Below are 12500 nucleotides of genomic sequence, written 5' to 3' on the forward strand. Positions count from 1 at the left end.
CTGAGTGAGACTGTCCAGCTGGAGGTAAGGGATGTTTTTTCTTTTCCCACCACTACCAATTTTATCTAACCTAAAAAAAAAGTAAATAGATAAAAAATAAATAAATAAATGAATAAAAATAGATAAATAAATAAATAGTATATATATATATATACATATATATATATATATATATATATATATATATATATATATTTTTGTGTCATTATGACATGGGATTAATGAATTCTACTGGGATTTAAACCCTCACCTGAGCGAGGAGACTTTATTAATTCCATATGTCATACTGACACAAAAACTTGTCGGGAGACTAGCCTGCATAAAGGATGGACCAGGCCGTGAACCAAGTCGTTCCATTTTGAAGGGTCATCCCAGTAGAATAATTTATACATATATATATATATATATATATATATATATATATATATATATACTGTATATATATATATATATATAAAATATATATAAATATATATATATATATATATATATATATATATAAAATCATATATAAACAAATAGAATAAAAGATAACATCATCAAGCCTGTTAGGTTAGGACAGCTTTGTTTTGGCTAAGTTCGGTTCGGTTAGATTAAGTCAGGATCTATTCTCTTGTGACTTTGCCTGGATTCCGCCCCTTAGCCCCGTCTCCCCACCCATGTTTAAGCCCCCCGAACGGGCACACCAGCCCCAAGGGTCAAGGGGTCCACGATCTCTCGCAGGACCCAAGGGTCAAGGAGTTCAACTTTTCCTTCTCTCGCAGGACACCCTAGTGACAGCCCTGACCTCACGCCTGACGCAGGTCGACGCCCTTGTGCGGAAAGTGGACACCCTCGACTCCAGGCTCACGACGGAGACGGCTGACCTGCGCTCCACAGTCACCCATACCAACAGAGATGTACAGGTAACTAGGAGGTGGAGCTATATGGAATTACATGGACAAACGAACAGCAACAGATCTATTGGTCCTTACATGGTTGTTTCTGTACCTAATCTATTAATATATATATATATATATATATATATATATATATATATATATATATATATATATATATATATATATATATATTCATAAGTAAATAATTCTAGTCGGGGATTTGTAGCAAAGTTAATGTCGAGACGTTTTTTGAAAACCTCTACAGTAGACCAACTGATGAAGCCCAGGTATTGACAGAATTTGATTTGGCAGTGGGTAGAGACAATTTCGCCAACCGTGTAGTCATTGAATGGAATAAACGTCCTGCAGAGACAGTGCAATTTAGCACGGTTCGAAGTTTTTTGTGATCTATTTAGATAAACACCTAAGCAATATGCTGTAATGGCTGCCAATTGTTTGGCTCGCTTGTTTATTCATTTCTTCATTTAAATTTCTATTCTTAGCAACTGACCAAGTTGTGATCTAAAAGGTCTCCTTTCTGTAGGTTCTTCTTTTGTAAGTAAGATGTTGTGGGAGTTGGCCAACTAGGGAACTGAGACTTGTCCAACTGGGAACTAAGAGTTAGCCAACTGGGAACTAAGAGTTGGCCAACTGGCAACTAAGTGTTGGCTAACTGGGAACGAAGAGTTGTCCAACTGGGGACGAAGAATTGGCCAAATGGGAACTAAGTGTTGGCCAAATGGGAACTAAGAGCTGGCCAACTGAGGGCGAAGAGTTGGCCAACTGGAAAGTATGGAGATGGACAGGCGACCAAGAGGGTGTCACTAGTTAGCCAACAGACCGATGTGGGGTCACCAGCTGGAGACGGATAGTTGGTCAATAGCAAAGTGCAGTTGTCCAACAGGGTTTATTATCCACAATGCCATGCCTCTTCCTCTCTTCAATAACTCTTATTTTAGTCACGACGGGTATTCTTCAGAAGATGGTAAATGAATGGCATCTTTCTTCAGGAGGCCATGGGCTATTCTCTTATTGATTCCAATGATGCTAATACAAGTCCCTATTATCATGGCAAAAGTTCTTCAGGACTCGGCTGCTGTGTGCCTCCCCTTGGTATGATATTATGTAGATTTTCCAATGTGGCTGATGCTCGCTGGCTCACCGGGATGGAGCGTCACTACTTACGGCGTAGGTCGAGGTGACGGCAGTTCGTACCCTGCCGCGAGCGAGTTGAACCAAGGGGATGGTTCATTAAGCTCCACGCTACGACGTTAAACGAAATCAATCAATCACACCTTTCATGGAAATGTGGTGTACAACAGTCTCTCATCATTTTCATACGTTTTCTGAAAGGAAGTCACCAACGATGGTCCATTTTCTTTAAACACAAAACGTTTTCTGAATTCCTTGTTGTAATAGCAAGGCTGTGCACGAAAAAGTCCACCTAACAACTAGAGCCTAATCATACCTAACTTAACAACCCGGTCTCACTCTGAGGTTAGACGTTTTGGGGAAAAGAAGTATTGACATGTTGTGAGTAGGTATTTTGTGGGTTACTTTTTTCTGGTGAATATTTTCGTAAGTCTCCGCCCATTTAGTAGAGAAGAAGAAGAAAGAAGAAAACGAAGAAGAAGAAATAAGATAGAAGATCAAGAAGATAAAGAAAATGAAGTAGAAGAAAAAGAAGAAGAAAAAGGGAAAAAAAGGAGAAGAAGACAAAGAAAGAAGAAGAAAAAGAAGAAGAAAAGGAAAAAGAAGAAGGAAAAGAAGAAGGAGAAGAAGAAGAAGAAGACAGAGGAGAAGAAGTAAAAGAAAACAGAAAAAGAAGAAGAACAACAACAAGGAAGAAGAAGAAAGAAAATGAAGAAGAAAGAAGATGAAGAAGAAAAAAGATGAAGAAAAAGGAAGAAGAAAAAAGGAGAAGAAGAAAAAGGAAGACAGAACAACAACAAAGAAAAAAAAGGAAAAAGAATAAGAAGAGGAAGAAAGAGAAGACAAAATAAGAAGAAGAAAAGGGAGAAGAAGAAGAAGAAAAGGAAGAATAAGAAGAAAAAGAAGAAGAATAAGAAGAAGAAGAAAAGGAAGAAGAAGAAGAAGAAGAAGAAGAAGAAGAAAAGGAAGAAGAAGAAGAAGAAGAAGAAGAAGAAGAAGAAGAAAAGGAAGAAGAAGAAGAAGAAGAAGAAGAAGAAGAAGAAGAAGAAGAAGAAGAAGAAGAAGAAGAAGAAGAAGAAGAAGAAGAAGAAGAAAAAGAAAAAAAAAAAGTGGGGGTTGGGTGGGAACTAATCTCTACTGTCCCCACGCGCGTCGTGACGCCCCTTCTCCCCGTGTTGCAGAGCGCGGTGGCCAAGTTGGCTCATCTCGAGGGCTTCTGGAGGGAAAGAGCAGCTCCCGCGCGGCCAGAGGAGAGGGACGCCGCCGCCGCCGGAGCTCCCGGGACAGTTCGGAGCCTCCATCAGGTAGTCTAGCATGTGCGTGTGTGCGTGCGTATGTGTGTGAACATGTGTGTGCATGTGCTTGTGTATATGTCTGTGCGTGTGTCTGTATGTATATGTGTGTGTGTGTGTTAGTATGTGATATTTATTAAAGTACTTTCACAAGTTAGCACATGTGTAGGTATATACAAATATCAATCAAGAAAACAATATATCTAGTTTAATTTTAGGATTTTCAGTTCTAAAATTTTGGGAAATAATTTCATCTTTACCCAGTTGACTCTCGGGTCTTGTAAGTCTGAACTCCTTCGCACTCCGCAGGGGAACGCTGGGCTACAGGAGGGCGTGGTCAAGGGCGTGGAGGCGGCTCTGGACACCAGGCACCACACACTCCTCTGGAACTTGCGCAAGGTCATCAGCAACGTAAGTGATGTGTTTAGGGTGACTGAATGGTATGGCAGGTAAGGTCTGTGTCGTTAGGATGCACCGTCGGCTGTGACCGCACAGGAAGGAAGGCTATGGTGTCATGTCATGGGTTCCTTGTTGATTTAATTCTTTCTCATTCTCCCCTATCCCCACCCCATCTCTCTCTTTCTCTCTCCCTCCCCCCTCTCTCTCTCTCTCTCTCTCTCTCTCTCTTTCTATTTCTCCCTGTCTCCTTTTATCTTTCTCTCAGTCCATCTTTCTCTGTCTACCCCTCCTTTGATTTCTCTCTTTGTTGGTCTGTCCGTCTTTCTGTCAGGCTGTCACTTTTCTAGCTTCCACAAACACGTGCGCGCGCACACACACACACAAACACACACGCACTTACACAAGTACACGCGCACGCACAAAAAAAAAAAAAGATGAATCGTTCCCTTCGTCAGGAGTTTGTGGTTCTTCGGGAGGACTTCAACGCCTTGCGGAAGGAGAACGACGACTTCAAGGAGGAGATGCGGAGAAACGTCGTTGAAGTCTTGGAAGCCAAGAAGGCGACTGTGGGCACGGAGGGAGAAGAGGAAGGGGAGAGGGAAGAGAAGGAAGAAGAGGAACCGGAGGGGAGCGAGGAGAAGGGAAGTTTGCCCTGTGCACACCTGGAGGCCATGCTGACGGAGGTCCACCGTAATTGGAGCGACGCCTTCAGGTGAGTCTTATCGAGGGGCCACGACTTCGAGTAAAAATAAAAAATAAATAAATAAATAAATAAATAAATAAATAAATAAATAAAAATAATAATAAATAAATAAATAAATGAATAAATAAATAAATAAATAAATAAATAAATAATAAATAAATAAATAAATAGATAAATAACAATAAATGAAAATAAATAGATAAATAAATAAAATAAATAAAAATATAAAATAAGAATAAAATAAATAGAATAAAATTGTAAATAAATAAATAAATAAAAATAATAATAATAATAATAAAATAAAATCCTGTGGAGTCCCCACCTCACGCGTGTACCTCTCCTTCAGGAGGGTCGGCGGTGGTAATCCTGCGGGAGGGGAGGCGCTCTCATCGCTACCGACGGGGCAGGGCATCGCTCTCCACGTCCTGGACCAGAGGACGTTCCGGCACCTGGTTAACCAGAGCCTCCAGCGCCTCGCTAGTGGATCTGATGTCGACAGCCTTTTACTTCGACTTCAACAGCGGTGTAAGTCGCTATAATATTTCCATTATCTCGTGACCCACAAGGGTCATATCTATATATATCTATATCTATATATATATATATGCACAGACATGACAGGATTGAATAGACACCAAGAAAAATGAATTTCTACTCTTATTTAATGCTTAATGTTGATCAAATTTACCTAATATGTTATAGTTACCTAGATTACATACAAGATTAATCAAGCATGCCACGAACCAAAGGAGCAGTAGACTTATCTGAATTTCAGAGAGGTCGTATTGTGGGTCAACATGAAGGTGGACTTAGTCAACGTAAAATATCTGAAAATCTGTTAATACCCTTTTCTACTGTTAATAGAGTTATCGTCCAATTCACCAGAGAGGGTAAGAAGGGCACAAAACCTCATTCAGGTCGTCCCGGGCACTCAGAAAGAACCTTGCGTCTTGTCAAAGAAAGAGGATCTACGTTGCAAGGCCTTTGACATAGCAACACAAGCTGATGTCAGTCCCAGAACAGCTGTCAGGTATCTCCACAAGATGGGTTACTATGGCAGAGCTGCAAGAAAGAAACCACTCCTTCGTCCAGCCAATATCAAGCACAAAAAGGATTGGGCTGTTGAGATGGTGGAGAGACCTGTGGCCTTTTGGAACACTCATTTTCTCTGAGTCACGATTCGTATTATTTTCTGACAGTGGAAGAGTGTGGGTCTGGAGACTCTGTAGTCAAGAGTTTGACCTCAAAAGACTGCAGCCAACAGTGAAACATGGGGGCATTTCAATAATGGGGTTGGGTGGAATTTGGAGTGATGGCAAATATGTTTCTATATTAAAGGAAGGACTCGTTACAACATTCTCCAGTGGTAGAATGAGTAAAAATGTCTTCCTATTTATGGAATATGGAGCTCCTTGTCACACTGCTCAAGCAACCCAAAATTGGCTGAGACAAAATGGGATCAGGAAACTTCCATGGCCAAGTCAGTCCCCGGATATGAACCCTATTGAACACCTCTGGGACATATTTGACCGACAAATTCGCAAAAAGAACATGGAGCCATCTTCAAAGCCCGAACTTTTAGGATTACTACCGGAAACATGGCAAGAAATTCCTCAAGATGATAATCGTGAACTAATCACTAGCATGCCTAGAAGGGTCCTTGAATTGAAAAAGCAAAGGGGATGTCAACCAAGTATTAGTTATTCACACTGTGACCATTTACAAGCACTTTAATTGTATCATTTGCTTGTTTAATAAATTAAACTATTTCTCTTGGTGTCTATTCAATTCTTTCATGTCTGTGTGTACTTACATACACACACACACACACACACACACACACACACACACACACACACACACACACACACACACACACACACACACACACACACACACACACACACACACACACACACACACACATATATATATATATATATATATATATGTATACACACTATATGTATATATATATATATATATATATATATATATACGTACATGTATGTATATAGATATATATATATATATATACATATATATATATATATACATATATGCATATTCTACCTTGCACAATTTGCATAACTAAGGACTTTGTACGCATAATTCAGGGACTTGGTAGAAATGGATTCGGCGTATTTATGCGAAATTCACATGTAGGGGAAACGCATATACAGAGAGTCTGGTATATATATATATATATATATATATATATATATATATATATATATATGTATATATATGTATATATATATATATATATATATATATATTTATGTATATATAAGAAGAATTTTTTGTATGAATACACGATCGAATTTACATATATGTAAACAAATGAATAAAACAGACATAGAAATGAATATATAGATAATTGGACTGTTGATTAAAAGAAAAAAAAATAACAAGGTTGTCTATTGATTTTCGCAAAAGCTCCCATGGACCTGGAGGAACCCACGACTCACCCTAAGGGCGGCGCCAGAATCTCTCCCCCTGAGGACACAGGAGGAGGAGGAGGAGTAGGAGGAGGAGGAGGAGGGGCGACAAGACGCCTGGCTAAGGCCAACGAGTCCTCAGAAGAGCACGAAGGATCTGATCTTCTTCTGCGTCTCCTCAACGGGAGGCAGTTCTTACCTTTGAGTGGCCCTGCTTGCCCGACGTTCCTCCTGGACCCTTCCACCATGGGCGTCCTGAACGAGGTCAGCATTTTACTATCACTAGTGGGTGGGTAGTCGTAGTCGTTTTCTTCCGGTCATTTTTTTTTTTTTTTTTTTTTTTTAAATATATATATTGGTTGTTCTTCTTCCTCGGCACTTCTGTTATGTGTTTTTGTTTACATTTTGGAAAAAAAAGTCTCTTGTTTGCTCTTCTTGTTTAGCACTTGTGATTTTTTTTTTTTGGGGGGGGTGTTATGATTGACTGAGTCATTTCCGGTGAGGTTCCACGGAGATGAATGAAGTCGTGCTGCCGGCACGGAAGGGGTGAACATAAAGATTTTAACAAAAGGAGTTTAGCAAACAAAGCGACACCGGGATAATAAACTTCTTTCTTATGCTCTCATCTCTCTCCCGGCCAGTTTTGTCCCACACCAATCAATCCTCTTCTATTTTGCTTCCTCTACCATATCTATTATCTCTTCTCCCTCGTCTCTCCTCGCCTTCTTCCACCATATCTACCACCTCTTCTCATCTCGTCCCTTCCCCTTCGCCAGATCAAGACTCTACTGCGGTCGTTGCTGACTAAGAACGAAGTCCTCTACAGGAAACTCCAGGAGGTCTCAAGGGAGGAACTCGAGGTTCTTACCAACATACAGAAGAGGGTTTCTGTCCTCGTCAGGAGGATGGACAGCGAGCCCCGAAGAGGTAACCATGAAGGAGGAGGAGGGGGAGGAGGAGGAAGAGGAGGAGAAGGAAGAGGAAGTAGGAGTCAGGGACTAGATTTGTCCATGATAGTTTTGAATTTTTTTTATTTTTCTATTCGAGAACAAAATTAATATAAATCGTTTATATATATATATATACACACACAATCAAAACAAAACACGCAACCACGACGAAGAAAAAATAGATAGAAATTATAACTCGTAGGAAAAATAATAAATTATAAAATATGCAATTAAGTGAAGACTTGGAATTATAAACTGTAATCATTATAATTATTACTAATAATATTATTAGTATTAATATTATCAACATTATTGATGATAATATAATTAATGTTACTATTATTACGATCAGTGGTATTCTGTTCTGGCTGTGTGACGTCATGAACCAAAGGTCTTGTGATCTTTTCCGTTAAACTTCATCCATTTATTTGTTTATCTATTTACTTACTCATCTGTTTATCTACTATCCATTGATTTATGCATCCATGTACTCATTTACTTATTCATTTATTTATCTATTTATTTCTCATTTATTCACTTATTCATCTATCTCTTTAATTGATCTATTTATTAATTTTTCTTCCGAAGAGGTTGGCTGCGACGTGGTGGCGCAGGTGAGATCGATCGAAAGCCTCGTGAGGAACTCGTACTCGTCCTTGGCCCTCGCTCAGGAAGCCTTCATGCTCTCCTGCAGGCGGATCCAAGACCAGGAACCCTCGCTCGAGGAGCGCATCGCCGAGCTTCTCGATGGTCTCCTCAGTAACATCAAGATGGGGTGAGTTTGAGGATGACGTAGGAGTCCAATGGTTCTCAAGGTGTGGTCCATGGCACCCTAGTGGTTCACAGTAGTTCACAAGTGGAGCCGCCAGTCGAAAGCCACTGGCAGTTAGTGGATGCAAAGCGATTAGGTTTAGTGTTGAAGTGATCTCCAGGAGGCTGAACAATAGAAATTCATAAGTACGGGGTACATGTGGAAATAGGTTGAGAATCTCGGGACTGTATACTACCGTAAAGACTGAGTCACCACTATGTCTTCCACCAAAAGAAACAAATAAACAAATGCACAGATAAACAGATAAACAAATAAGAATATAAAGAAACAAATAAACAAATAAATAAAATAAAGTAAAAAAGTAAACAAATATATGAATTGATCAATGATTCACATTTCCTTTGAATGAACATAAATTAACCAGATGGTCTCAACTGGCTGGTCATGTGGTACCCAAGACTAATCAATTGTTAGAAAAAAAAAATCCAGCCAGGAACAGGGTTGACACCGACTTTGCTCGAATTGACCAAATTTCATAAAACAATGAACCTTGAAAAAGGTCCCATCCACGGTACGATCTGGTCTTGAGGCAGCCGGACAGGCCTGGTCGGATCTGTCCAGATTGGATCATGTATATACTGATTTTGGTTTATCTGGCCGACACACACGATCCAATCTGGTCGGATCTGTCCACAGATGGGGCCTCTTAGACTCTACCCTACTTTGGATATACGAACGATCTCTGATCTGGACATTTCTCCTCCTCCTCCTACAGACACGAATTCAGCAGGATACAGTTGGAGGAGCTGCAGCTCTTGGTGCAAGGGTCCCCGTTCACCCTCGAGGGCCAAAGCCACACGACCTTGGCCACCGCTGCTGACGACGCCTCCACTCGACTGCAGGTAACAACCTCCTACCTTTCCAGTCCCTATACTAGACATATTCGCCGCCCTTGTCTAGAGTTCGCATCTCCCATTTTTGGTGAATCTTCCCATTAAATACTTCTGAGCAAGATCTCAGCTTTGCCAACACCTCTTCCCTCACTAATGATATTCACTGCTCTCCGTCCGATGTAAGCCTACATACCTAGCTCTTTTCTGTCCCTATCTTCGTGATCACTGTCCATCAGCACTTAACAGCTGTGTGCCTGACCTCAACAGGATACCACGCAACACTAAGGCTTTCGTTTTTACCGGCAGGGAGTGATGCACAAGATTGATTCTGTGAAGAACAGGATTCTTACTCGAGACTGGATCCTGACGGGACAGAAGGAGTACGCTGATGACCTCCTGACAGCGGCCAAGGACCTTCAGGGGCTCGCACAGGACCAGGTCGAGGCTCTCCTGACGTTGCAGTCGACCTTCGTCGAAACCGATGACAACAGTACTGTCCTGAACAACCTGGAAGAGTGTTTGAGACAGGTAGACTTCGACGCGCTCATCGGCCGACTCCAGGAAGCTCTTTCGAACACTCCCGTCGTGAAGCAGATCATGGCGGACCAGGGCAAGAAGTCCCCCTCCTCTTCCTACCCCTCCACTTCGAGAGAGCTCGCCTTCTCCTGCCACAGGGCGGTTGTGGAGAGTCTTCGATCTTTCCCAACGAACACCTCCTCCTCCTCCAAATCCTCCTCAAATCCTCTTTCAGATCTCTCAGCTGATGTCTCCAAGAACGTTGACGAAGGTGACGACGATGACGAGATGTACGACGAGGAGGATGTCCCCGCCTGGTACTTCGATCCGGACATCTTGTCCGGGAATTTTGGGACCCCGGACCACGAGTTTCCCCTCCCTGAGTTAGGGTGGACCGATCAGTTCCCGGGTGAAGAGGAAGAGGAGGAGCATCACAAAGGGGGGAAAGAGGAAGAGGAGGAAGAAGACGCTGCAGCAGGGAGAGGTAACAAAGATGTTGAGGAGGAGGAGGAGAAGGAAGAAGGAAAGGATAAAAGCAAAGGAAGCCAAGCCCAAGGGCTTGGAGTGAAAGAGTAAATAATAAATGGTGATGAACGACTCAATGGACTTCGAAAAGAAAAGTGAACTATCTGGACTCGCTGATCAGTGAAAAAGCGAACAAGTGACCTTAGCAAAGGGTGATTTCATATTCATCTGTGTGTTAGACTAAGCCAATGGGAGGGGCCTGTTCTGAAGTTAAACCCAATGGGGAGATGATGGACAACAGAATGACAAATAGAACCCAGAACTAGCAACAAACATTGATAGGGGCTTTTGAAGACATACAGAAAACAGAGGTTGCAATGACTTGAGTGAAACAGCGGTAGATCTTAAGTGAAGACCTTAAGTGAAACAGCGGGAATCTTAAGTGAAACACCGGGAATTTTACACGAAACAGCAGGAAAATGTCACTTGATCCGTAGACACTGGTTTTCGTTAACTAAAGATGTTGACGATCTTGAGTAGATGTGAGATAGAAAGAGCCTCTTCGTCCTTCGGGATTAAGGTCCAGACGGGCACCTCGGGATGAAATCATAGACTCATCTTAACAGAACACATCCAGATACTTCTCTCGTCTACTGTATCAATTACTACTATCTAAGCATGTAGTCTACAGTCACAGCATAGCATTGTCAACATTGTCTTTGAAACTGACGAGAAAATCCTGGAGAATGTAGTAATAAACGTTAACATTAACACTGTAACTGCGGTTTAGACTTATCTTCCAAAAATAATTCCATGATAATAAATCAACTGAATCGTAGGCCAGGTTTATCTTGTGAAGCCCCTTCCTGTGGGAGGGGTGACACCTGAGGGAGATACAGGACACCTGTAAATAAAAGAGGAACACAGTAACCCCAGCCACTAGGACATGGTAAGTTCCGTATATGTGTGCTTGGAATGAATTTCACCATCCCACCCCCCACGAGGTGGGAAGTGAGAAACCCCTGGTAAGGCAAGCACTCTCAGTTGCGGCAAGCCACTGTTTTTTTTTTTTTTTTTTAAGCCGATGTTTGAGTTGCCTCCCCGCATGACCAGGGCTGCCGGGAACCAACGCAGTAAGCACGCAGCGGGTCCAGGGAATCGAACTCACGATCACTTGGTTATGAGTTCGACACGGCATCCACAGCAAGCATTGGGAATCGGAGATGGTGGCTATGGCCTCATGAGAACTTCTTATGTAGATACTGGATCAACGCGGGAAGTTCCAAAGAGTTCCAATGTCTGACATATATTCTTGTATGGTTATCTAGCCCTACAGGCGAGCCTTATAGTTCAACGAGGAAGGAATAGTATACTTTCAGTTTGCTTAGTTACTTTTACTCCGTTCGACATTAAACCTTCGGTAGATTCTGGTCCGTCAATAGCAATCCTTCCCATGTCCTTTGGTCCCGTGCTGCTTCCATCCAGGTTGTTTAATCTATTCCTCTCTTGTGCAACTCAGCATCCAGACCGTCCATCCATCTCATTCGAAGTCTACCTCTGGGCCACCTTCCAAGCGTTGCATCCATCATAACTCATTTTGGAATTCTATGTTCTTCCATATGCGCAACATGTCCACCCCAACTCAACTTTGTTCTATTCACAACATCTGTTACTTTCTTTTGTTTAGTTAGCCTAGTACATATACCAACGACTTTTTACCCCTTACACGGGAGGTAGCCAGGAGTTAGCCTAGTAGGGGGGAAAATGGCCAACTAAGGAGAGGATATGGATGTTCGCATTAAAGTGTACATGTCATCGCGTTCATGGATTTGAAGAAAGCGTGATACAAGGTGGATGGAAATCCAATAAAGGTAATAGGTGTCTGTAAAATACAGTGGGCAAAAACTTGAAATCATTTAAAGGCATGGCTGAGAGGACAGGGGACGCAGAAAAGTGAGTAGAGTTGTGAGTTATGTTGTTGGATGTGGAGGAAGAGGAAGAAGAGGAGGAGGAGGGAGGCACGAATGCGTTTTATC

The 12500-nt window shown here is 41.8% G+C and overlaps 2 protein-coding genes across 4 annotated transcripts in view; both read left to right on the plus strand.

Moving 5' to 3' along the window:
* Window positions 1-11243, plus strand: part of LOC143026534 (uncharacterized) — a 26783-nt gene extending 15540 nt beyond the window's left edge. For all 3 annotated transcript variants that reach the window (XM_076187092.1, XM_076187094.1, XM_076187093.1), the window contains exons 3-13: window positions 1-24; window positions 765-905; window positions 3215-3337; window positions 3635-3736; window positions 4180-4436; window positions 4774-4952; window positions 6867-7132; window positions 7645-7795; window positions 8407-8593; window positions 9366-9492; window positions 9790-11243. The exon at window positions 1-24 is cut by the window's left edge and continues 411 nt beyond it. In XM_076187092.1, coding sequence (XP_076043207.1) covers window positions 1-24; window positions 765-905; window positions 3215-3337; window positions 3635-3736; window positions 4180-4436; window positions 4774-4952; window positions 6867-7132; window positions 7645-7795; window positions 8407-8593; window positions 9366-9492; window positions 9790-10575 — 2343 coding nt within the window. In that variant the 3' untranslated portion in view covers window positions 10576-11243. The remainder of the gene's footprint in view (window positions 25-764; window positions 906-3214; window positions 3338-3634; window positions 3737-4179; window positions 4437-4773; window positions 4953-6866; window positions 7133-7644; window positions 7796-8406; window positions 8594-9365; window positions 9493-9789) is intronic.
* A 305-nt stretch (window positions 11244-11548) lies between these two features.
* The window catches only part of LOC143026051 (uncharacterized), a 32685-nt gene continuing 31733 nt past the window's right edge, over window positions 11549-12500 (plus strand). Inside the window, exon 1 of the mRNA XM_076186045.1 lies at window positions 11549-11597. Coding sequence (XP_076042160.1) covers window positions 11549-11597 — 49 coding nt within the window. The remainder of the gene's footprint in view (window positions 11598-12500) is intronic.

This window comes from Oratosquilla oratoria, chromosome 6, assembly GCF_046742065.1.
Source record: "Oratosquilla oratoria isolate Oo_2021 chromosome 6, ASM4674206v1, whole genome shotgun sequence".
Classification (NCBI taxonomy): Eukaryota; Metazoa; Arthropoda; class Malacostraca; order Stomatopoda; family Squillidae; genus Oratosquilla; species Oratosquilla oratoria.